Source organism: Pinus tabuliformis, chromosome X (assembly GCF_031772625.1).
Source record: "Pinus tabuliformis cultivar Carrire ecotype Pingquan chromosome X, CPIR1, whole genome shotgun sequence".
In the NCBI taxonomy this organism is placed as follows: domain Eukaryota; kingdom Viridiplantae; phylum Streptophyta; class Pinopsida; order Pinales; family Pinaceae; genus Pinus; species Pinus tabuliformis.
In genome coordinates this window covers 408,108,028-408,135,887 of record NC_142308.1, presented here as the reverse complement: position 1 = coordinate 408,135,887, position 27,860 = coordinate 408,108,028, and the positions used below count along the sequence as shown (strand labels likewise).

Sequence of the window (27,860 nt, the reverse complement as noted above, 5' to 3'; positions counted from 1 at the left end):
ACAATGTATATTCAGAACAAGACTCCTCATAGAGCATTGGGGAAGAAAACACCAGAAGGAGTCTTCACAAGGAAGAAGATAGAAGTTAGCCACTTTAGAATTTTTGGCAGCATTGCTTATTGCCATGTGCCAGATGATAAACATACCAAACTAGATCAGACTGCAGAGAAGGGGATCTTTGTTTGGTACAGTGAAACTTCATAGGCATTCAGAATCTACATTCCTAGCAGTAGGAAGATAATAGTAAGGTGAGACATGAAGTTCATGGAAGACCGAGCTTTTAGGAGATCTCGTGATATGCCTGCAGATGATCAAAATCAATCAACAGAAGCTCCTTTAGTCTAGCAGCAGGGACAACCAGTGGGACAGGCAAGAGGACAGTCACAAGGGTCAAGCACTGTGATAAGCACCAATATTTCTCAGGTGCAGGAAATCCAGGGAGTTCTCAGCAGATGGAGCAACAGAGATAGGATGAGGAGGAGCTGGCAGAACCTCCCACGACTAGTGGTCGAGCCAACAGAGAGGTTCATCATACATTAAGAGATGCAAAGGAGTTTATTGGAACTCCTAGGACGAGCAAGAGACAACGCAGATAGTCTGACAGGTACCAAGGATGGGTGGCTCAGGTTACAGAACCTTCCAACTTTCAGGGGGCCGCACAACATCAGGTGTGGGTAGATGTTGTGGTAGAAGAATATAGCTTTATCATGATGAATGATGTTTGGGAGGTAGTGCCAAGGTCGGAAGACAGATCAGTTGTAGGTTCGAGATCGATCTATAAGATCAAATATGCGGAAGATGACAATGTGGATAAGTACAAGGCTAGGTTTGTGGCAAATGGGTATGCACAAAAAGAAGGGATAGATTATGAAGAGATCTTCACCCCAGTTTCTAGATACACTTCTATCCAGTTGGTTATATCTCTAGCAGCTAAGATGGGATGGAAGATTCACCAGATGGACGTCAAGACAACCTTCTTGAATGGGGTCATAGAGGAAGAAGTGTACATACAACAACCATAGGGCTTTGAGACTCATGGAGGCACACACATGTGTGCAAATTGAAGAAAGGTCTATACGGGCTCAAGCATGCTCCCAAGGCATGGTATGATAGGATTGATAGCTACTTGTAGCACATGGGATTCGTCAAGAGTGATACAGATCCCAACCTTTACTATTTGATGGTAGAGGGTAAGCCACTTATTCTAGTTTTGTATGTCGATGATATATTTTTGATAGGAACATCAGGGCTCATGGAGGATTGCAAGAGGAACCTGGCAATAGAATTTGACATGAAGGATTTGGGGTTGATGCACTATTTCCTAGGATTGGAAGTGTGGTAGAAGGATGGGGAGATCTTCTTTGGGCAAGGAAGATATGCTACAGATATTTTGAAGAGGTCCAGAATGCAGGATTGTAGACTCATGTCTACACCCATGATCACTAACTAGAAGAAAAAAATGCATCATATGACAAGGATGTCGACCCAACCTTATATAGACAACTTATTGGGCCTCTCATGTATTTGGTCAACACTAAGCCAAATATCCGCTTCACAGTCAATTCCTGTTAAAATTGGCAACTAGAGCCAAACTCCATGTGGGTCATCTTATTTATGGCAGCTGATATTTTTCTTGGATTCCTCTCGTCGAGAGGTGTAGGATTGATATAAAGATCATCTGATTCCGACAAGTATTCATGGAGATATGAATTTATTTGTGTTATGTGACAATTCGTCAAGGTCGGCCAACAACCAAATTACCCCCGTCTATCCTCAACGTTTTACTATAAAAAGAGGTGGCTTGCAAGTCATTAGTCACCCATCTCATGTGATCTTGTCCTCTCCACTCGTTTGGGTTTTGGTGGAAGGAAAAGTCACTAAGAGTAGATGCTGCCCTAGTCCCTAACACAGTCATGGAGGGAGGTTTAACGCAGGCCCTAACTGCTGGCCTTATTCCACTCATACGCTGGAAAGAAAGAGGCCTCTTACGCAGACAAGTAAGGGTTCAATGCAGCAAGAGGAGGACCCCTTCACGCTGTCCTAAAAGAGACCTCTATATGCAGCAAGGAGAAGCCCTATAATACCCTGTCATAATGGAGTTGGAAGAACAATGAGGAGATTTGACCGCAGGCAAAGAAGGGAGATGTATTTTGAAGCCCTCTAACAGAAATGCAAGGGTAAAGTCAAGGCACAGTCATAAGCCCTAAACATTGTCATAGGAGATGACCTTAATGCAGTCATAAAGGAGGTTTTCACCGAGTTTGAAAATTGTCCTAAACATTGTCTCATGAAGACCTATTGAAAGAGTCTGCATCTATAGCCTAGCTGCTCTGCTAGACTGCAAGCCATAGCAAGCAACTAAGGTTGGTATGCATTGATAATTGTAGCAGCATGTTGCAGTATGAATTGAGTGCATGATGGGTGTAGCATAGTGCAATGAAGGGTACAACATAGTGCAACAAGTAGAGCATAATGATGATGATGCTGTAGCATGATCGATGCACCAGGATAGGCATAGTAATGAAGTGCAACACTGTGATGATGAATGGTGCAACACGACAGTGGTGCAACATAGTGAAGATGAAGTGCAACATGAAAGTAATGGCTTGAATAGTGCAACAGATGATGAAGTGCAGCATGAAAGTAATGGCTTGAATGGTGCGGCGAAGTGCAGCATGGTGCAGCATAGTGATGATGAAGTGTAGCATGATGGGTGCAACACAATGATGATTGTATGCTGTATGATGAGTGCAGATTAGTGTAATGAAGTGCAACACAGTGATGGGTGCAACACAGTGTTGGGTGCAACACAGTGATGGAATCATCTGTGTTCAGATCTGCTACCTCGCGTGTTATCTTCTTAGTGAAGATCTCTGCTCTTACTTTGTCAAAGTCAAAATGTTGACTTCTGATGTATATGTACTATCTCTCTCTTTGCTGAACTATTGAAGAACATAAGAAGAATTGATCAAGGGTTTCCCCACATTGGGGTTTGTCCCTGGCTTGCGCCACATCTTGTGTCCTCTTGTCTTGGCTTGTTTTTCTGCGATTTATGTTTATGTTCTATCTGCATTTACTATCATGCTAAATGTGATTGCTAATCTGGAATTGATATTGAGCTAATGTGGAAAATTGAAGTAAATTTGCTCTCAGCGTAAAACATACTTAAAATTAACATGGTATCAGAGCTAAGGTGAAGACAAAGCCCAAGCAAGACTGAAAGAGCAATCACCGAAGACAGTTGGACAAGGTCAAAAGACTCAATGAGTTCCCCATCCCACTTCAAATTCACTAAGGGTGAAGTCGAATCAAAGAAGATTATTAGAGTGTGTTAAGTTATGGTATGTTCTATGCTTATAACAATTTACTTCTTTTTCTTATTATATTCCATAGATTAGCAATCACATATACATAAAGTAAAGTGCAGATAGAACATTAAACGATCGACAGAAAACGAGCCAAGACAAGAGACACAAGATGTGGCGGCTAGCCAGGGACAAACCCCACAATGTGTGAGGAAACCCTTTGATCAAATCTTCTTTTATCTTCAATAATTCAGCAAAGAGAAATAGTACAATAAATCTGATTCATATTAGCAGTAACAAACCCTAGATAAGCAGCATCAGCATTAGCGGCTTCATTATCAAACTAGGGCAGACGATATCTCACAAACCGACCGTCGGATTGACTTCATTCCACCACCAAAAGTTGCGACTTTCAGAGGAGGTTCAAATAAACCTACAATGCAGTTCCAAAGAGGAGATCTTCCAGGGCACGCAATTCAATCTTTACTTCTGCAGTTGCAGCTTCAAATTCAGCAGTTTCCGGCTTCAAACTAGGGCTGTCGATATCTTGCAAACCGTTCGTCGGATTGACTTCATTCCACCACCAAAAGTTGCGGCTTTTAGAGGAGGTTCAGATGAACCTACAACGCAATTCCAAAGAGGAGATTTTCTAGGCCATGCAAGTCAATCTTTACTTCTGCAGTTGCAGCTTCAAATTCAACAGCTTCTGGCTTCACATGTGTGAGAGAGAGACCCATTTCAGCGCAGTAGAGAAGAGACTCATTTTTGCGTAGTAGAGAGAGAGAGAGATGTGATGAGATGAGTGAGTCCAAATGAGGAAAAGTCCTCTTATATTTATACAAAACGTTGGTGGGTGAATAGATGCGACTGTTGGGCTTCTGAGCCTACATGAGTTGTAGGTCGGCTTGATAATAATTCCATAATCAAAATAAATTCATATCTCCATGAATACTTATCGGAATCGGATGATCTTTATATCAATTCTACACCTCTCGACGAGAGGAATCTAATAAAAATATTATCAGCCATGAATAAGATGACCCACATGAAGTTTTGCCCTGGTTGCCAATTTTAACACTCCCTCTCAACCAGGGAGAACTTCATCTGCAATCTGTCTATCGGTCGTTACTATTGATCAATCAAATGCACTGTCCTGTACAGCCTGACCCTTGCCTTGCTCTGCTCTATTCTACCTATTATGCTTTGTCTTGTTCTGCCATGTACTGATCGGTACTGTTTTTCTCTATTCTGCTTTGCTCTTGCATTGTTCTGTTTTGCTCTGCTTTTGTCCGAATTATGAAGAAGAAGAAATGATCGAGGATGTATCATACTGACTCAAAGTCAGTCTCAGAGTATGTACCACTGGTCCCAGACCAGTCTTAACCAGCCCGAAGTCAGCGTCATAGTGAGTACAACTCCACTGGTGCTAAGTATCATCCTCCACTGACTCAAAGTCCGTCTCAGAGTGCGTACCACTGGTCCCCGACCAGTCTCAGCCGACCCGAAGTCAGCTTCATAGTAAGTACCACTCCTACGATTGGTCCCAGACCAGTATCGCAGTCTCAGAGAGTGTACCACTGGTCCCAGACCAGTCTCAACCGACCCGAAGTCAGCGTCATAGTATACTATGTACCACTCTCACTGGTCCCAGACCAGTACTGCACTGACATGAAGTCAGTCTCGGAGTATGTACCACTGGTCCCAGACCAGTCTTAACCAACCCGAAGTCAGCGTCATAGTATGGTACAACTCCTACCACTGGTCCTAGACCAGTATTATTGATCCCAGATCAATAGAGGTCATCCCAGCGTAGGGAGTACGGTAGATACAACAATGGGTCCATCGGTACTACTATGGTCCCTAACTTCATTTCCCTGCTCATTGATCAGATGAGAGGTACTTCCCATGAGTCCCATACTGCATGGGTAGGAAGCCTTGACAGGAGAACTAATCAATCCTGTCCTCACAAGAGAACACATCAATCCTGCTACAATCGCCATGGAGAACACATCAATCCAGGCCGACATGGAGAACACATCAATCCAGGTGTCACAGGAGAACACATCAATCCTGCTACAATCGCCATGGAGAACACATCAATCCAGGCCTCACAAGAGAACTAATCATCCTGCTACACAGGAGAGTGAATCATCCTGTTCCACAAGAGAGCGAATCATCTTGTCCCACAAAAGAGAGAATCATCTTGTTCCAGTGCGCACCACCCGGGGAGGGTGAGTCACCCTGTGGTCGTATGTTGTTCCAGTAAGAACCACAAGCCCTCAGAGCTCCCAGAGCTCAATGTATGCAACATGTAGGACCCTTGTACAAGGGTTTCTTGCGGACTCCAAGTCGTTTGGGAAAATCACAGATTAGATCTTTCCTTGGGGCTTTGACAAGGTGTATCAACCTGTACATCATCTTAATGCGATGGAGCCTCCTTGCTCATCAACTTACCATATCCCAGATGATGTCTATCTGTTGGAGCAATCGACGAATACGGGATTCCTCAATAATCGAATCCCACCTCTGGTTGTTATAGAGAATCACAGTGGTATCCAATGTAAATCCAAATAGCTCACTGAAGAGCTTTCGCAACCAGACTGCCTCATACGAGGTCATGCTAGAAACAATATATCCTGCTTTGGCAGTGCTCAAAGCCACCGACTTCTGCTTCCTGCTCATCCAGGATATCGAAGCAGATCCCAAGGTGAAACAGCACCCAGAAGTGCTCTTACGGTCCACCACACTGCCTGCCCAATCAACATCAGTATATCCAAGTAGTCTCACATCTCCGACAGTGTATCTTAATCCATGAGAGATTGTGTCCTGAAGACATCTCAGAAGATTCCTGGCATCAATGCAGTGAGGCTCAACCAAATATGAGCTCACAGTGCTAACTGCAAAGCATATGTTCGGACGGAGGTTCACCAAGAACATCAATGCGAATGAGTTTTTGAAACTCAAAGGCATTTCCCAAGTCTGGTCCGACATCACTACCATATAACTTCTAAAAGTTAAGATCCTCGAGGTAGTCACAAGCTTGCAATCCATCATACCAAATCTTTCCAATATCTTTACCACATATTTTCCTTGAGATAGGAAAATTTCCCTTGGCTTCTGCCATACTTCAAGTCCTTGGTCCTTTATTTCAAATTCAGAAGCCAGCTCCCTCTTACATTTGTGAATGAGAGGGTCTGCACCTGTTAGAAAGAGGTCATCCACATACAACAGCAGTATGAGAGGCTTGTCATCTTCAACCTTAAAGTAAAGGTTAGGATCGGCTTCACTCCTAGTGAATCCCAGCTTCATCAAGTAGCTATCGATCCTCTCATACCATGCTCGGGGTGCTTGCTTCAGCCCATAGAGAGCCTTCTTCAACCTGCATACATGATATTTTCAATCATAAATCTCAAATCCTTCAAGTTGCTCCACATAGACCTCTTCTTTGATAGAACCATGCAAGAACGCGGTCTTGACATCTATCTGATGTAGGTTTCATCCTTGTGAAGCCACAAGGGCTATGATCAAGCGGATGGTCGTATATCTGGCAACAGGTGCAAATATCATAGTCTATACCTTCCTTCTGGGATAAACCACGAGCAACAAAATGAACCTTATACTTTTCCATACTTCCATTTGCTGCATGCTTTATCTTGTAAAGCCATTTTGAAGTAACAATTGTCTTGTCCAGGGTCTGGGAACTACTTCCCAGACATCATTCTCCATAATAGACTCATATTCTATGGTCATAGCATCCTTCCATAGCTAATGCTTGAAGACATCTGAGAATGATGAAGGCTCATTTGTATGATCGTGCTCATGATGGTCAGGTATCCCTGATACCTGTTAAGTTTCTTACTTTGACGGAAGGTTCCTCAGGGTGCAGCATGTCCTTCAACATCATCAATATCCCCCTAAGCCATGAAGGCCTCTTCCTAGAAGAGGAAGGCTCATGTGGATGAGAATCAATCAGATCCATGGGTTCTTCTATATGTCAGGCATTGATTCATCATCCTTTTCTTTCGGTTCCCTGGTGTCGGCTTCTTGAGAGCTCCTCAAAGTCTGAAGATTGTTCACCTTGCGGTGAACTTTTCTTCAGGAGTCTTGGAACCCAATGCTTGATGAGGGCATCGGTTTTGTACATATACGACAGTGTTTGTAGTTTCATCCCTTAGAAACTTCAGAAGTCTTTGATCATGTAGCATGGCCCGGACAACTTCCACAATCGTATGGTTCTTCCTTCCTGCCACACCATTCTACTCAGGAGTATGTGGTGTAGTAGTCTCCCTCTTAATTCCAACCTCAGATATGCCTGAGTGAATCAACTGTAATACATCGGAGGTCTTGCTTTGGCTTGAGGGGAACAGTCCCCTTTTGAGCTTTCCTTCGACACATCCCGGACTTACACCTTCTTTCTCTACTTGGAATTCGGGCATCCCTGTCACCATTTGTTTTACACCAAGTAGAGCTTTGTAATGAAGGTGGGAAAACCTTTGATGCCAAAGTTCGGACTGAAGAGTTGTGTCACAAGACATGACACCTAGCGGACTTCCATCGACCTGATATGATGAATCAACACTAAACCCAAGAGTAATGGCATCTTTAACATTATTTTTCCATATACATACCTTGCCATTGCTGAAGGTTACCTTGTAGTCTTTGTCTTCCATTGCCGAGATGGACACTAGGTTCTTTTTAAGGTCATGTGCATTTAATACATCCTGGACTTTCTAGCCTTCTTGAATGGTTGTCCTCTTCCTCGATCCCCAGCTCTCCTCTTACCTTTGCTATTGAATTTGTCATTCCTTTGATTTGCCATCAGAGGGATTTTGATCATTGTCCCGGTGTGAGTCCTTTCTATCAGGGCACTCCCTTGCATAGTGACCTGCTTTATCGTAGATGTAACATCGTCCTTTTCTTCCACCCTTAGGTCTAGCCTTTCCTTTTGATTGAGAAGAAGAGGCAGCAAGAGGACCTTTAGGCATGGGCATTTCTTGCTCTTCTTCCCTTGTTTCTTCTTGAATGCATCTAGCCATTAAGAGTTGTCCTGAACACATACCATTCAGATGGTAATCCTCCAAGAGTTGTGAGTGCCATTTCACTTTCAGTAATAGTTTCCCCAATAGATAGGAGATCATTCTTGATCTCGGTGATTCTTAAGAAGTATGCTTGCATACTTTCATCTTTACCCTTCTTGATTTCCCTCAGCTTATTTCTAAGAAACAAAACTTGATTTGCATCATTAACTTTTAAATAAACTCACCAGTCTATCGTAGATTTCCTTGGAGGTGTCCAGTTCAGAGATGTAGGCCACCAAGTGCTTGTCGATAGAGTCGCGGATGATCTTCTATTGTTTTGACTTCTCCATTTTTCCATTTGTTCCAGGCAGCAGCACATGCATTTGATGGAGGCTCAACAGTATTGCCTCTCACATGATCCAACACTCCTTGATTCTCAAGGGTTAGATCGATAGACATCTTCCATCTGTGATAGTCAGCTTTCTCACGGAGCTTGTCTTCGGCAGGAAAGAGTGTTGAGGACCCCATAGTTCTTTTAGGATAGCCTTGCCAATCTTCCCTTCGATGATTGCTCTTGCTCTTGCTCGAGCTTTGTCTTCACCTCAGCTCTGATTCCATGTTAAGTTATGGTATGTTCTATGCTTATAACAATTTACTTCTTTTTCTTATTATATTCCACAGATTAGCAATCACATATACATAAAGTAAAGTGTAGATAGAACATTAAACGATCGACATAAAACAAGCCAAGACAAGAGACACAAGATGTGGCGGCTAGCCAGGGACAAACCCCACAATGTGTGAGGAAACCCTTTGATCAAATCTTCTTTTATCTTCAATAATTCAGCAAAGAGAAATAATACAATAAATCTGATTCATATTAGCAGTAGCAAACCCTAGATCAGCAGCATCAACATTAGCGGCTTCATTATCAAACTAGGGCAGACGATATCTCACAAACCGACCGTCGGATTGACTTCATTCCACCACCAAAAGTTGCGACTTTCAGAGGAGGTTCAAATAAACCTACAATGCAGTTCCAAAGAGGAGATCTTCCAGGGCACGCAATTCAATCTTTACTTCTACAGTTGCAGCTTCAAATTCAGTAGTTTTCGGCTTCAAACTAGGGCAGTCGATATCTTGCAAACCGTTCGTCGGATTGACTTCATTCCACCACCAAAAATTGCGGCTTTTAGAGGAGGTTCAGATGAACCTACAACGCAATTCCAAAGAGGAGATTTTTTAGGCCACGCAAGTCAATCTTTACTTCTGCAGTTGCAGCTTCAAATTCAACAGCTTCTGGCTTCACATGTGTGAGAGAGAGACCCATTTCAGCGCAGTAGAGAAGAGACTCATTTCTGTGCAGTAGAGAGAGAGAGAGATGTGATGAGATGAGTGAGTCCAAATGAGGAAAAGTCCTCTTATATTTATACAAAACGTTGGTGGGTGAATAGATGCGACTGTTGGGCTTCTGAGCCTACATGAGTTGTAGGTCGGCTTGATAATAATTCCATAATCAAAATAAATTCATATCTCCATGAATACTTATCGGAATCGGATGATCTTTATATCAATCCTACACCTCGTCGAGGAATCTAATAAAAATATTATCAGCCATGAATAAGATGACCCACATGAAGTTTTGCCCTGGTTGCCAATTTTAACAGAGTGGCACAACGGAAGCATCTGGTGGCCTACCTAAAGGTCACTTCAATAGGAAGTCCAGATCTAAGGGTGGAAGGAAAGGTAGATGCCTTGCTTGCAATGAGTTCAGCCATTATGCGAAGGAGTGTCCGAATAGAAGGGACACATCACTTGATGATGATAACAATCATTCCAGGGGCATCTTCAATGATCGAAGGAATGACAGGTACAATGGCAAAGGAAAAAGGAATGCAGGTCATCAAGGAAATGGCCGACTCTTCAAGAAAGCAAGGAACTCTAGGTATGAAGAATCAAATGTTATTTCTGATAAGCAAAAGGAGCATTAACTTATATTGCCCCCCTCCACTACTTCTCCTCCAGACTCTTTGGGAATCTGGCTTATTGATAGTAGTGCTTCAAGGCACTTCATCGGATAGAAGGAAGCTCTCTCTAATTTGATAGAGAAGGAAACAATCATGGAGATTATACTTGGAGTCAATGCCACCTATCTTGGAGAGGGTGTAGGGAATGTTACCCCTCAATTGAATGAGGGTAACACAAAGTTCTTTATGTACCTGATCTCAAGAAGGACCTGGTGTCCATTTCGGCAATGGAAGACAAAGGTCACAAGGTGGCATTCATCGATGTAAAGGTACGTGTTTGGAAAAAGAATTTTAAAGATGTTTGTACTCTTCAAGTTCAGGGTTGGCAATTTGTATCAAGTTGTAGGAAGTCTAATGGGGACCATGTCAGTTGACACATCTCTTCTATAGCACCAGAGGTCTTCTCATTATGGGGCCCTAGCCGATGTGAGTAAGATGGTGACAGGGATGCCTGAATTCAAGAAGAGCATGGAGGTACATGTCCGAGATGTATCAAAGGAAAACTTACAAGGGGCCCATTCCCCTCATGTAGTAAGTCCACATATTTGGAACAACCCGATGGGTTTGAGATTTATGATCCAAACCTGTACTTGAAGGTTGTGGATGATAGACCTCTCATATTGGCACCTTATGAGGACGACCTCTTTCTGATAGGTGCAGACCCTCTCATTTGCAAAACTAAGAGGGAGTTGGATTCCGGATTTGGAATGGTGAATTGCAAGCCCGTGACTACCTCGATGAAGCCTAACTTTAAGAAGTTATGCAATAGTGATGCCAAACCTGATTTGGGAAATGCCTCTGAGTTTCATAAACTCATTCTAGCATTGATGTTCTTGGTGAACTCTCATCTAGATATATGTTTTGCAGTTAGCATGTTGAGCTCATATATGGTTGAGCCTCATTGGATTGGTGCCAAGAATCTTTTGAGATATCTTCGGGGCACAATCTCTCATGGATTGAGATACACTGCTTGAAATATGACGCTGCATGATTATTCGAATACTAACTGGGTAGGCAATGTGGAGGATCGCAAGAGAACTTTTGGGTGCTGGTTCTCTTTGGGTTCTGCTTTGATATCTTGGATGAGTAGGAAGCAGAATATGGTTGTTTTGAGCACCGTTGAGGCTGAATACATAGCTGCGAGTATGGCCTCGTGTGACGCTGTTTGGTTGTGGAAACTCTTCAGTGAGCTGTTTGGACACCATCGTGATCTTTTGTGACAACCAGAGGGGGTTTCGATTGTTGAGGAATCCCGTGTTCTATGACCGCTCTAAGCATATAGACATCAGGTACCACTTTATCTGGGATATTGTACATCGAGGAGCAAGAAGACTCCATCACATTGGGACTTATGTGCAGGTCGTTGATATTCAGATGAAGCCCCTGGGAAAGGTCAAATTCTTGACTTTCCGAGAACGACGAGGAGTCGTGGAGTCCTGTATGATATGGACATAGAGCTCTAGGAGCTCCGGGGGGCTTGGGGGTACATCTTGGAATGATGAGCAACCATAGGGTGAGTGGTTGAGCCTTCCCCTAATGGTCTGCTATGTAGGTAGGATGAGTGGTTCAACCTTCCCCTAGTGGTCTGCTATGTAGGTAGGATGAGTGCTTCAGCCTTCCCCTAGTGGTCTGCTATGTAGGCATGATGAGTGGTTCATCCTTCCCTTGCTGAGATACAATCATAGGGTGAGTGGTTCACCTTCCCCTAATGATTTGTTGTGTATAGGGTGAGTGGTTCAGCCTTCCCCTAATGATTTGTTGTGTACAGGGTGAGTGGTTCAGCCTTCCCCTGGGATACCCTTGGCGACATGTAGGCAGGATGAGTGGTTCATCCTTCTCCTGCTGAGACATCCTACCCATGCAGTCTGGGACTCATGGGAAGTACCTCTCATTTGGCCAATGAGTAGGGAAATGAGGATAGGGACAATAGTAGTACATATGGAGGCATCGTGTTACTACCATACTCCCTATGCTAGGATGATATTGATCTGGGATCATTTGGAACTGACTTCGGGTCAGTAAGAGTGATATAACTCACTCTCTTTTGGAGCTGATTTCGGATCAGTAAGAGTGGTATGAGACACTCTTTATTTGGAACTGATTTCGGGTTAGTAAGAGTGGTATGAGACACTCTCTTTATTTGGAACTGATTTCGGATCGTGTTACTACCATACTCCCTATGCTAGGATGATATTGATCTGGGATCAATTGGAACTGACTTCGGGTCAGTAAAAGGGATATAACTCACTCTCTTTTGGAACTGATTTCGGATCAGTAAGAGTGGTATGAGACACTCTCTTTATTTAGAATTGATTTCGGATCAGTAAGAGTGGTATGATACACTCTCTTTATTGGAACTGACTTTGGGTCAATAAGAGTGGTATGAGATACTCTCTTTTATATGGGACTGAATTGGGGTTAGTAGAGGATGGTATGATACATTCTCGATCACTTCTTCTTCTTCATAGTTCAACAGAGCAGAGTAGTGCAGGGCACTGATGGCAGAGATAGTACGGACTAGCAGATGGATTAGTAGATGGAGTTCTCCCTAGTTGAGAGGGAGTGTTAAAATTTGAAACTAGGGCCAAACTCCATGTGGGTCATCTTATTTATGGCAACTGATATTGGATTTCTCTCGTTGAGAGGTATAGGATTGATCTAAAGATCATACGATTCCGACAAGTATTCATGGAGATATGAATTTATTTGTGTTATGTGACAATTCGTCAAGGTTGGCCAGCAACCAAATTACCCCCATCTATCCTCAACATTTTACTATAAAAAGAGGTGGCTTGCAAGTCATTAGTCACTCATCTCATGTGATCTTGTGCTCTCCACTCTTTGGGTTTTTGTGGAAGGAAAAGTCACTAAGAGTAGACGCTGCCCTAGTCCCTAACACAGTCATGGAAGGAGGCTTAACGCAGGCCCTAATTGCTGGCCTTATTCCACTCATACGCTGGGAGGAAAGAGGTCTCTTCCGCAAACAAGTAAGGGTTCAATGCAGCAAGAGGAGGACCCCTTTACTCTGTCCTAAAAGAGACCTCTATACGTAGCAAGGAGAAGCCCTATAATACGCTGTCATAATGGAGCTGGAAGAACAATGAGGAGATCTGACTGCAGGCAAAGAAGGGAGATGTATTACAAAGCCCTCTAACAGAAACGCAGGGCTAAAGTCAAGGCACAGTATTAAGCCCTAAACGCTGTCATAGGAGAGGACCTTAATGTAGTCATAAAGGAGGTTTTCATTGAGTTTGAACACTATCCTAAACATTGTGTCATGAAGACCTGTTGAAAGAGTCTGCATCTATAGCCTAGCTGTTCTGCTAGACTGCAAACCATAGCAAGCAGCTAAGGCTGTATGCATTGATAATTGCAACAACATGTTGCTGTATGCATTGAGTGCTTGATGGGTGCAGCATAGTGCAATGAAGGGTACAACATAGTGCAACAAGTAGAGCATAATGATGATGATGCTGTAGCATGATGGATGCAGCAGGATAGGCATAGTAATGAAGTGCAACACCGTGATGATGAATGGTGTAGCATAGTGCAACATGACAGTGGTGCAGCATAGTGATGGATGGTGCAACATAGTGCAGCATGTCAGTGGTGTAGCATAGTGAAGATGAAGTGCAACATGAAAGTAATGGCTTGAATAGTGCAATAGATGATGAAGTGCAGCATGAAAGTAATGGCTGGCTTGAATGGTGCAACAAAGTGCAGCATGAAAGTAATGGCTTGAATGGTGCAACAAAGTGCAGCATGGTGCAACAGAGTGATGATGAAGTGCAACATGATGGGTGCAACACAGTGATGATTGTATGCCGTATGATGAGTGCAACATAGTGTAATGAAGTGCAACACATTGATGGGCGTAGCGCAGTGATGGAATCATTTGTGTTTAGATCTGCTACCTCATGTGTTATCTTCTTAGTAAAGATCTCTGCTCTTACTTTGTCAAAGTCAATATGTTAACTTCTGATGTATATGTACTATCTCTCTCTCTACTGAACTATTGAAGAACATAAGAAGAAATGATCAAGGGTTTCCCCACATTGGGGTTTGTCCCTGGCTGGTGCCACATCTTGTGTCCTCTTATCTTGGCTTGTTTTCTGTGATTTATGTTTATGTTCTATCTGCATTTTACTATCATACTAAATGTGATTGCTAATCTGGAATTGATATTGAGCTAATGTGGAAAATTGAAGTAAATTTGCTCAGAACATACCAAAAATTAACAATACCCTTAGTCAGTTCATGGTAGAGTCGAAGAGGGTACATTGGGCAACAACGAGGCATATTCTGACGTATGTTCACGACACAGTCAGGTATGGATTGAGATATACTTGAAGGGATGACGTCAGATGTTGTGGGTACACAGATGCAGATTGGACAGAAAAAGTACTTCTGGGTATTGCTTCAGTGTTGGATCATGGATGGTTTCCTTGTGCAGCAGGGAGCAGAAGTTAGTAACACTGAGCTCTGCAGAAGCATAGTATATGGCAGCCAACACAGCTATGTGCGATGCTATATGGCTTCGGAAGCTGCTAGTAAGCTTGTTCAGGCAGAGGATGGAGGCAACCAATGTCTATTGTGATAATCAGAGTTGGATAAAGCTCTCTGAGAAACCAGTGTTTCATGACAGGTCGAAGCACATCGATATTCGGTGTTGCTTCATCAAGGGTTGTGTAAATCGGGGAGCAGTCCAGCTACAATATGTTCCCACAGAAGAGCAAGTTGCAGATATACTCACGAAAGCTCTAGGGAGAGCGAAGTTCGTCTATTTTAGAAAACAAATGGGTATGGTGGAGAACCCGTTTTAGTAGCAGGGACAGGCTATTTTGGATGCTTTTCAGTTGTAGATGTTCCAGTTTTAGCAACAATAGATGCAGAGGGAGTTGCAGTGCAGATGCAGTTCAACGGGGTCGGCAGCAACACAAATGCAACGCATATTTGAGTTGCGTAGTGGTTGGTGGGCAGTTTGGCCAGACATCAACAACATGACAGGAGATGATGCAAAGAAAGGGTGTGCAGTAGCAGTATAACACATTCCTCGCTAAGAGGGAGTGTTAGTTTTTTGTAGCATCAAATGTGTTCTAGCCACGAAATTGGGTGGAGAGGCTGGAATACATGAGATCTCCAAAACCCATAAATTGTTTCTGGAAATTCTATCTAGAAGTGTCTTAATTAGATTATTAACCAATTTTTAAATATCTTTTAAGTTTAAACTTAGGGAATATGGTTAATTAATTAATATTAATTGAGATAAGGTGTGAATCATCTAGAAACTCACAGATCGATCCAGAGATGATCCTAGCCATTGATTAAGTTTTAATTTTTCCCGTTGGTGCTCCAATAGTGGATTATAAGAGGAAGTCGATGTGATGGAAAAATCATCCAGTGCAGAAACCAGTTGCCCAGGCAGTTCGATTTTCTTAGAAGCAACAACTCAACAAAGAAGATGCTGGAGGGTGAGTAGCATGTGGAAGAGTAGGGAAGTAGCATTTCTGGAGGAAGATTTCTAGTTCCTGGAAGAGGCAAAGGAAGGAAGGACGAAATCTATAGAGTTTAGAGGGCAAGCATAAGCTCTGCGTAGAGGGTGACACAGGGAGCTCAACGCAAATGTTGGGGAAGTGATTTCGGAGGCAGAAAATAGCTGTGGGGTGAGAGAAAATTCTCACAATATTTTTGCTGGTGTTTTCCTCAGATTAGATTGCCAGCTAGGCATCTAAATTATTGTACTCAGAATTGCTCCTGTATATTAATACTAAAACCCTCATTTTCTGCACCGTGTCGAAATTATTGTGCGCTAGAATTTCTCAGTTTCATGTATTTTATTTTCCGCATTATTTTGATGGTGAAAATTGCAGCTGTGATTTTATTCGTTTTTTGCCATAGTAAATAAACTGCATAATAATTATTTAGTTAGAAGAATAATTTCCAGTAGCTGTTATAGATAAAATTTCACACAAAGGAGGTCAAACAAGAGCATGTTGGCATCATCTCAATGATGACTACCATTCTTAAGAAAAACATTAAGCTTCCCATGCAAGGTATTCTTTCCACAAGCCAAATTGTGGACTAGTCAACATCCCCTCAAGCTTACATGTTTGAGTCAAGAAGTGGGTCAAACTATCCGTTGGACCTTCTTATGCAAATAGTTGGGCTACTATTTGTCATTTTAGCTTAAATCAAGTCAAATGTTGGAATATTGGACAATTTTTTGGGACATGGACAACCTTTAAGGTTTAACAACTATTTCAAGCATGAATCAAGGGAATGTGGGTCATTATTTTCAAGAGATAATAATTTATGGACATTTTCTTCCCTAGTTGGATGGATTGATCAACCTTTTTGTGGGGATCTAGTATTTTTCATTGTACATGTGGTTTTGACCAATTTATTAATTTTTAGTTTGTAGAGGTAGGCTAGATCTAGAAATTCCATGGTAGATCTAGGAATTTTTTCCAAATAATATAATTTTAATGTATAAGAATTTACTCACCTCCACTATATAAAGGAATTCCTCATTTGTAGTTCACGGTTGGAGAGTGGGAGTATTCCTCTCCTTGGGGTTTAATGAAAATATATCTTAGTGTTTATTGGGGTTTAGCATTTATTATTTGATGTATGTTTTGCAAAGAAGGCTTTTCTTTCTTGATTTTTTCTACAACATTTTTAAAAGTTTAAATTTGTAAGTGATTCAGGATGACCACAGGATGTAGTGGGATCTACCACCAAGGGGCAACATTGTCATGTGGATGGGGATGTCACAAGACGTCGTGAGATTGATCCACCGAAGGGCAACATTGTCATGTGGATGGGGATGTCAAAGACATGGGTCTTCATGTCCACTTTGTTGTTGTGAAGTAATCATTAAGCCTCTTTACTATGCAAACCCTCGAGGGGGTTCCCTTAGTAAATGCTTGGTTTGTTCCATGCCATAGTTGGTCCTTGGGTTGAGGGCAATCCTATTGAGGAATCCTCTCTAGTGAGTTTTTAACTTTGAAGTTTGCCCTGATTGGCTGAGAGATTACCCATATCTATCCCCTAATCCTTTATTATGGGTAATGGACAAAACGAGGGTCATTCTTCTTGATATCCTCTTGTCATTAATATTCCGTTGGCTCCATCGTTCTTGAATATTGGCATTGATCTTCACATCCCACCACTAGTATATTTTTCCTCTTAAACACAACTTGATCACTGGGTTATTTGTGATATCACTTTGCTCCATGTTGCTTAGCCCTAGTGATTCTTTAAGGAAGCCCCCCTCAAGCCAGAGGAGAGTCAGTGTAACGAACAAAGTTCGTCTACTTAGAGGAATGCTCTAATACCAATGTAACGACCAAAAAGTCGTATACACAACCAAAATCTTTAATATACTTCAAAGACGTAAATGTCCATTGTAAGATATGTAACTGTATATTGAATATTGTATAATGAATTGATATGAGATATGAGATGATTACAAATGAGAATGAGGGCCTGCTTATATACCCTAGGCAAGTGCCCTTTCATGAATGGTCATGTCTATAAGACATGCCTCTTCATTACTAATTAATTAACCATTAGTTAATTAATTATTATTTATTATTTTTATATTTATATTTATTAATTTTATGTGAATTATATTCATAACAGTCAGCTTAAAGTGGTAGAGGTAGGTCGCTAAGGTGATAGTGAGTGACCTACCAAGGTTCCACTTGGATTGTATGATGCTAGTTGGAGCTTTTACCATACAATTCGAGAGGTGACGAGCCCTCTTTGGCACCTACGCTTGCATCATATCAGTGTACAAGAGAAAACAAAATAGTCTTCCACTATCTTCTCATCCAACACTCCAAGTAATCTTAGGGTTTCCAATGTCACAAACCTTAGGCCTATTCTCTCACAAGAACCCTAAAAACAAGTGCTCCCTTTGCTACTCGAGGCTTTCTTCCAAACTCTAGGTTATGGTAAATTCTAACTTAATGCCTTTCTTTCATTAACATAAGAAACCTTGTGGACTATGTTAATGTAAATATCAAATTATAATGGTCAATTAGATATTAGACATGGGTATTAATAAAAGTCATTTCGACATTAGGTATTTTTATACTTTTATGCTTTATTTCACTATAGTGTGTTTCTCAGTCCATCCCATGTTCATACAGTGGATTGATTGGACTAGCTTGTAATCCTTTATAAGAAAGCTTTAACCTTCTCATTATTAATGCAATCTTGTTTTCCTTTATGTGTTCATGTTATTGTTAAATTCTTGAAGTCATATCAAGTGTCTTGAGCCTTTGAAAGACAAGGTTTCCATTCTTACAACTTCAAAAATCTCGGTGCCATTGAGCTTATGTGAGTGTAAGGACCTAGGCACCAATCTTGGCAGAGATGGATTGAGGGATTGCTAGTGTGACACGTTGAAGAGACAAAAGGGTTTTGGGTGATGATCATTCAAATTTCAGTTTTAAAAGATAGTTTAAAATTTTTAGTTTAAAGCTAGGTTCAAATTTAAGAAGGGGAAAATGGTGTAGCCATGAAGCATGGCCCTTATAGTGAGACGTGTCACTTGCATAGAACCTAGTGGTTCTTACCCATACCCCTGAAGACCCGCATTAAACTCGCATTGAACCCGCATAAGGTCCATGAAGACCCTCAAAATTCAACCTTTTTTTGTATTTTTCATTTTTTTTATAATTATAATTATAATTTTTCATATTTTAAGTGTTTTTTTTTGGTTCTCTTTGTTTGTCGAGCCTTATATGAGTCTTATACGGGTCGTTCCTGAGTCTTATACGAGTCATTCCTGAGTCTTATAGGGGTCATCGAGTCAATAGCCAAACGAGTCTTATACAAGTACAAGTTGTGCAACACTGGTGTATGGACTCAACCATATGACCATACAACCATTGCATGTGAGCCTTATGTTACCCACCATTTTGTGGGTAATATCCCTAGGAGATTTTTTTTTCTCCAAGATGGTCCTCAACCGGTAGACAACAGCCCCTTACAGCCACCAGCTAGCTCATTGTGCCATTTCTCCGCCACCAAAGCCAGCCATGTGGTCCCTCGCCCATTTGCCATGATCGTATGTTTGAAGGTGGGCCTCCCAAGCCTAAAGGTATGCCTTGTCATTTGGAAATTGAGTAGTGTAGTTTGCTTATCATGGACACTTATGGGCATGGATTAATGGGGGGATTCGGCGGAAAGAATGGGTTAGGTCTGAAAATCCCTGAATCTAACACATTAGAAACCCTACTGCAATTTCTGGTTTACTATCTCCTACTTGTTCTTTACATTAACAAGTTATTTAATTGCATAAATATCGAATTAAACATAAATGCAACCTTCACAGATACACAGATCATGCACTAAAGTAAATAGAAACAATAACACAAGGGACACCATTATTTTTGGACAATCATCCCCGGAAAAACCCAATGCGGGAAAATTGGTGCAACATATAGAGGGTTTGTATTATTGAGCAGATTTGTGAATACAACTAGGTTTCTAGAAATGGCTCACCCAACAGAGAATATCCTTGGCAGTAGTACCTCTATCCAGAGATAGATATTCGGCAAATCAGGAACCAGATGATCAACCCCACAGTGACTTTGACTGTTCCTTGTGTTGGATAGCGAAAGCTGTTCCAAGCACTGCTCTGGAACTGCGTCACCTTTCAGGAACTGCGTCACCCTTCAGGAACTGCGTCACCCTCTCCCAGCTGATCTGCTCTCAGTCTGCCCCACAGAATCTCGCCAATGCTGCCTCGGAAGCCCAACGTTAGACTCTACAGCCCTTTGCACTGCCTGCGTCAGCCTCTACAACCTTCTGTGTCAGCCTCTACGACCTTCTGCGTCCTCTACGTCAAATCCTGCTGCCTCTGCGTCAACCCTTCTAGGACCTGCGCTATCTCCTTGCTATGTATTCTTTAGCCTTGGATGGAAATCCCTTGCTGAACTGCCCCTCACTGCAACTGATCACTAACTCGATTTCCTTAGCAAAGCTCGCCCCAGAAAATCGAATTCTTGATCTCTCTTGGTGTGTCTCCAACTGACTCTCAAGCCTCCTCTTATACTTTTCCTGTTGATGATTCAACGACCGAGATTAAGTCCCTAATCAACGACTAGGATTAGAACTGGCTTGATCCTCGTCACTTAGAACTTTCTCACCAATTTTATATTAATACATATTAATATTTTTATTTTCCTAAGTTTAAAATTACGAACCCATTAAAAATATTAATTATTTTAATATCTCTTCATCCGGGTGGAATTTCTCCAAACGATTTCTAGGTCTTGGAGATTTGATGTGCCTGAGCCTCTCCACCAAATTTCATGGCTAGAGTACATTCAATGCTACTCAAAATCAACACTACGTTTGTGCTCTTGTCCCTAGACCCCTTTTAAGTATTATCCTTGGATTCTAGTCTCGTGGGATCTCTTTTATTGACCATTTGGCTCTAGGGATGGTATTTTATGGGAAAGCCTGATTTTGGTTGCGTGGTCCTGTTCCCTTTTCTGCTTATGTTAAACTCTCTCCTTTCATTGTTACCCCATTCATCATTTCTCCCACCTGGGTCCACATTCCTCCACTAGGTACACATAGGGTGAGCATGCCCCTTGACCACACCTTGAGTCATGGCCTGGAATGAAGCCCGAAGGTTGATGCAGCTAAAAAGAAAGATAAAAGCATATATGGCCACATTCAATAGGAAAATGTACCACAAAATGCAAAAGATGGCCGGGACAAACAAATTTAGCATGTGGGCAAAAACCAATACATGAGCTCTACCCTATCATCATGGCCATCACCCTGGTTCCTATAGGTTCTATGAGCCATCCTTATCATATAGGAACCCATTATTGTCCCAACTCGTGGTTGGCAATGAACCGCCCCGCCTTAAAAGGGGGTATTCACTGCTATAGCTTATACATCAGGGTCTTACCCCTTAAGTCTCGAGTAGTTAATCAAAGAAAATCATAAAAAGGCAAAAGACATAAAAAGAAGGGTAGACAAATCAAGGCCGGGGCACCTCATGTACCACGATTGCTCTGTCCTACACATTATAAACCCAAGTGTGGGCTCCCCTCTTGTTAGCGACCTTTGTACCCCAACATGTGACCCAAGGCTGCCCCTTCTCTTTCCCTACTTCATTTACCTATTTGTCACATGCCACCATCTTTTGAAGGATGTACCTTGACTATATTATTCCCTTTAGAAGTAGAAACCACCTAATATGATTATTGGTTAACCCCATTTGGAGTTTAGGAGACATTGGCACATCCCGAAGCCCATTATGGAAGGGCAAACCATTATGAAGTCCCCACCTGTGGTCCATGATTAGGTAAGCTCATTTACTCGATTTCTCTAATGACTTGTTGTACTAGAAGGCTAGGGGACGCATTGGATCTTATGTAGGATTGCAGATGGTTCCATTTTGGGTTTGGTCTCCCTATACGGGGTCCTAATCCTCTAGAGGGATACATTGGCACATGTAGGGTGAGCGTTGAGAGCCATGAACCTCAACAACAACAGATTGCACTCCACAGAGCCCCACAACCATTCAGAGATTGCTTGTGGTTCACTTATTAGACGAGGAGGATGCGCCTGATCCATCATGCCCAGCTAGCCCCAGATCTACACCATACACTTGGCAGATGATCCAGGACTTGCACAATGATGTGGCATCACCTACATCATCATCCTTTCCCTTGCAAGCGATCTACAGGCATCTTCGAATTGTTTGGAGACCCATGAGGACACTTGTGTACCCCCACGTCATTTGGAGCACCATAGGTTATTTACAAGGGGCCAACCCTTTGTCCACTGCTTTTGAGGGTCCTATTTTTCATTGTGGCACCCATGGACCTCATTAGGCCTCTTAGAGGGCCCTACGACATGCATAGATTATTATTTGACCTCTTGGGAGGCTTACTTTTTCATTTATGAGCTAGTTTGGTGGGCTTGTCACCAAAAGTTGAATTATTAGAACATTATTTTATTTTTGGGGCTTATGTAGGCCAAGGAGGCTAATTCGAACTCTTAATTTGTGTATAAATACAAGTGAGATGAGCTCATTTGTTCATTATAATTTTGGTTTGGATCATTTCTCTCTCTTGAGATTTTCACATTTTTTCTAGAGGATGAATTGGAGCTTTATGGATGAATTTTGATGTGTGGATATTGATCTATCTTCTATTGGATTTTCTCTCTTGTCAATTGTGAATGGTTGGATCAGTGTGGAAAAAGTCTGGAAAAAATCCCGATTTAATCCTAAAAACGCGATTTTTTGAACTAAACGATTTAATCCCCCGACTTTTTGGCGACTTTTTCACAAAGGAAAAAATCCCGATTTTTTCCTTATACTCCCGATTTAATCGGGAGTCGACCCAAAAAGTCTGCCTCCCTTCCCAGGCCGCGGATAAAGAGGCCGCAAAGGTGAAAAAACTGTAAATTGAAGCTTCCATCCATGCATTTTCAAGTTATTGCATTGTATTGTTTGTCATACTTCTTGTGAGCATAGCAGTCTCATTTGTAATCTGTTAGTTTTGAGGTTATGATATGTTTTTGTTTTCCAAGGAAAAACAAATCATTATACTTCATATTTCTAGTTAGAAAGCAAAGTATACATTGGCTAAGCCTCCAGGCTTTCAGTGATCCAGACTCTAACAACCACTGCCCCTTCAAAAGATTACAAAAGTACCAAAAGGACAGGCATACAACAGTCTTCCGTAGAAAGAACCCCACACCATCAAAAACATTGTTATAGTTGTTGAATGCTTCCAAAAGAAACAACAAAGAGGAGGTCATGAAGATCAAATAGCAACAACCTGTCCAAAAAAACAAAACTAGTGCCTCAAAAAAGAACCCATTTTTCAGACAGGAACAAAGTACCTGTGAAATCTTGTGACAACAAAGACCCTTCCTGCAATGAGAGCACGTTTTGAAAGAGAATCTTCTTTAGTGGTGAACTCCCTATAAATGTGGGCAAAGGTTATGTATCAAAAGTGGATTTTACCTCCAAGAGTTTTTGAATAACAGATGCCAAGGCTAGGTTAGTAATCTGACATCTACTGTTTTCTCAGAAAATAAGCAGCTTGGAGTCACCAAGCGTTAATTTTCACATCTACTGTGATACTCACTGTTAATGTTCATTGGACCTACCACCTGACACCTTATTACCCAAGCAGATTAAAATCTACTGAATAAATGCATGACTTATTTCCTAATACAATTAGCGGAGACAAAAATTAGAAGGGGAAGAGGATCTCAGTGACTGATTACTTGGTGAATTTTAGATGACTCATGATATACATTTATTATATTTTTTGTTGATATTTTGACTCTTGAGAGTTGAGACTCAGACAGGACCCAAAATTCAGGAGTTGATTCACTATTTTGATATGTGATGTAGCATTAGACTTCATATACATATTATATATTAGCTTTCTTTACATGTTTATGTGGAAATGCATTTATTTGATGTTGTGGATACTCTAGATGTTAAAAAAAATAAAATAAAAATGAATAATTTTGTGTTTTTTAAATTTTGCCGACTTTTTGCCGACTTTTTCAAAAAACTCCCGACTTTGACGAGTTTTTCAACTTTTGGACCCTTGCCGAATTAATCCCGACTTCGACTTTTTCCACATTGGGTTGGATATACTCTGTTACATGTAAGTACATGCTTCTTAATGCTATTCTTGTTTACTTTTGTCACATACATTGGATTTGGATTTTCGCTGTTGTAGGGCTAATTGCTCCATGCATTTACTGCTTAAAATTATGGAATTTGTTGCTATTATAACATCTTTCAATGTATGGGCCATGTAATATGGGCGAAATCTCTTAGGGGTAATTCTGTCAAAGAATTTGACCTTGATAAGCCATTTCCTTTGCACATCGAAGTATAAAAGCTGCAAGGTTGCTTCTCGTTGACCTAGAAGGCTAGCAAAGTGATCTTGAGGCCTCCTTGACTGGGAATCAAGAAATCCTATTCATATTCATCATAGACTCCATTCTCCCAAATATTAAGGCATTGATATACCAAGGGTGGTCACTAAAAATCACATTCTTTTACCTCCTTCCAGGTCTAGCCAAGTTGGTGTACCTAGGGCATCAATTTCCCCACAAGCTTTCCCTCTAAGAAGTTCGATCTCCTAGGGTCTCTTGCGCCGGTGTTTCCTCAAGCTCTCCTCCATTTTTGAAGCCATTCCGACGGTGGAGTTGGGAGAAAAGCCAAACCCTAGCTCTGGGATCAAACTTTGCACTGGCATCCCCAAGGCTAGTACCTCATAGGGTCAAACCAACACCTTCAGGTGAAAATTCTTTCTTTGATCCTTTCCCCCACCTTGTCTAGGGTAAGAACATCATTGGTTGCTATACTTGTTCCCCCTATCCTAGACCGGGTCCACTTGGTCCCATGTGGCTCCATTCCTTTGAAAGGATAATTCTTCAAGAACCATCTGGGATACCAATTTCAATAAGGATTTTAGGGATCTGGAAACTCTTTCACAAGTCATATTCCCTAAACCTAACCTTGAAATCCTCCCTTCTTTTTTCTTAGAAGACATTGTACCTTGCTTAGAAAGCAAGCAAGCTTTATTCTTCAACCTCTTCTAGAAGGGATTATTTGGGTGACTCTATATCCACTTGTTGATTTATCCTTCATTTGTGACTCCATATATACCGGGTTTCCTCTCATCGGTGAAAGTCCTTAAATAGTAGGGAGCCTTAGCTGAGGTGACAGTGGGCTAAGTCTCCATTTATTGCCTTTGCTTTAGCATATGCCCTTTAGGTCCACCGTCCCATGCTAGTTTGAGTGGTTACACCGTATGAATGCTGTATGTGAGTTACATGACCCAATTGCTAGTCATATGTACAAAATTGACTAATAGCCGTACAAGTGTATGAATCAGCTAGACGAGTGTACAAATTCACTATTGCAGCTGCCAAAATAGAAACTGGAGTTGTATGGACCTGTTCAGTAATTTTTTTGGAAAATTTTCAATTTAGAGGATTTTGGAGCAGATCCAGTGTATTCTTGCCTGGATTGATGCCTAGCTTTGTATATCTAGAAGAATTTGTTGCTGATTTACTGTTTTTCAACAGATCCAATTAGAAATAGGTTGATTTGGTACTGGTTGCTAGCAGATTTGACTGTTTTAGAGCTGTTAGAGCATAGATATAACTATTTTAGAGCTGTTTGTGTTGAGAAATCCGTTAGGGCAGCATCAGGGAAACTAAATTTTGATTTCTTACTTGACATTTACCTGTGATATTATATTTTTCTTCTGTTGATTATATTAGTGTTCTTTATCATCAAATAAATGCCAAAAACATGAAGATCACAACCATACAAGATGAACACAGGATGTAGGCACTCAGCCAAGGCAAAACCCCTCTTCTAGAGGAAAACCCAGAAATTCTACTTCTCTTCTTTTAGAATCAAATCAAATGAGATAACCTGGACCTTTTGACCAAAACCAAAGACTCCCTCCATCCACCAAGTCAGCTTCCATGTAACCAAGTCAAACTTCTAGCCCCTTCCTTCACAAGTCATCATAAGTCTGCTCCTCCAAAAAGAGTCAACAAGAATTTCGGTCTGCTCCTCCAAAAGGAGTCAACAAAAATTTCGGTCTGCTCTGCACTTCTGAGGCTCGGTCTGCACATTCGGCCTTGCAATATTTCTTAGTTTCCTTCACATGTGGCAGAATCTCAGCTCCCAAAGATCTCTTCCTTTGCTATGACAATTCCTTCCTTGTGATGATAGAAGACCTCTATCTTAGACACCCTCGCACTTGCTTTTTCACTGGAAAATTACAGATTGACTTCATGTGTGTGTGCTCCTCAATAGGTCGAATGCATGGGTATATATAGTAGTTTGAAGCTCCTTTTGAGGCCGACTTGAGCAGTGGGCAGGCTGACTTGACGGTGGAGTAGATGAGTCAATTACGTCAAAATAATTTCATTTTTTTGATACAAAATGCCCAATAAGGGTCTAGATCATCATGTCAAGGACATATATTCATGACTCAACCCTAGAAGCCTTCAATGGAGGCTTTTGACCTAGAAACAAAATAAATAAGCATGAAACCTATGCTAATAAATAATTTTTCTTTTACAAATAATTTTCTCTCTTCTTTCGACAAATACATTACATCATGACTCAAATACAATTATGAAGATCGATACTAGTTACATTTCTCAGCATTAAATCATGACTCAAATACAATTATGAAGACCGATACTAGTTACATTTCTCAGCAGTTTGAGAGTAGATCTATGGTTTTTGAGCGCATTTGGCAAAATCTGCATATTTTTGGGCAGATCTGCATGGTTTTCACTGATACGTTGCCACTACAACTGTTTAGAGCAAATTGCAGCAGACTAAAGTTTATAACTTAACTGTATTTAGCTGTTAAAGATGTATAAATATTACATGGAATGAAGGAAAAATTGAAGAGGAATCTAGGGATAATTTTACAACAAAGTTTGATTGTTAGAATAGCATATAACAACAAATGAAAAATGATGTCAGCCCTTGAAAATGGCTGAAAAATGCATGCAAATACTTTAAATTAGCTTCTCGAATGCACTTTTAAACAAATCCTATCCTTATGGCATACATCAACAAGTCATCAAATGTTAATAACACAAGATTTTGTTTAAAATTTACTCGAATTTGCTATGAATAAAATTAAAAACGAATTTAGAGTTTCAAATATAATGCGACAAATGATAGGGATTAGTGCCTTATCAATCTAGGGCAAATAGAGTCTAGGATACAAATCAATCTAGGGTTTTAAGGAGCAATTATAAATACAAACAAACTAGAGCAAATAAACTAACTTGCTCTAGGGTTTGTAGTTTAGGTTCTGAATATTCTGGATGATTAAGGGAAAGAAAAACCTATCTCTATTTTTGAAATACTTGAAGGAAGGGCTTAGCTCAACAAGAGATATTAAAACAAATACCAACTAAACCATATTAGCATAGGAACATACATCCCATGGAACATCTTACTTCACCATGTAAACATCCAAGATCCACCCAAGAAAAGTTGCTCTAGTTGGCCTCTAGTGTGCACTAGAGAGAAGAGATCACTAACAAACAAGTGTAATAATTCAAGTGTGACATTGATGTTGATTTGGGTGAGCATCGGATGTGTTCTAGCCATGAAAATTGGTGGAGAGGCTAAAGCACATGAGATCTTCAAGACCCTGAAATGGTTTGGGCAGATTCTAATTGGTTTAGGAGATATTAAAATAATTAATATTTTTAATGGAGTTCCTAAGTCTAAACTTAGGAAAAATAAAATATTAATGGGTATTAATATAAAACTAGGTTAGAAGGTTCCAAAAGACACGGATCAAGCCAAATCTAATCTTAGCCGTTGATTAGAGATGCAATCTCGGCCGTTGAAGGACCAACAAGAAAAGTATAAGAGGAGGCTTGAGGGTTAGTGGAGAACACACTAGAGTAATCAGTCATCCGATTTACTACAACGGGGTTTG

The 27,860-nt window shown here is 41.1% G+C and overlaps 1 protein-coding gene across 1 annotated transcript in view; it reads left to right on the top strand.

The window, feature by feature from the left end:
- Window positions 1-27,860, top strand: part of LOC149140252 (uncharacterized) — a 221,480-nt gene that overhangs the window by 24,822 nt on the left and 168,798 nt on the right. The window contains exon 3 of the mRNA XM_089450939.1: window positions 25,456-25,618. Coding sequence (XP_089307065.1) covers window positions 25,456-25,618 — 163 coding nt within the window. The remainder of the gene's footprint in view (window positions 1-25,455; window positions 25,619-27,860) is intronic.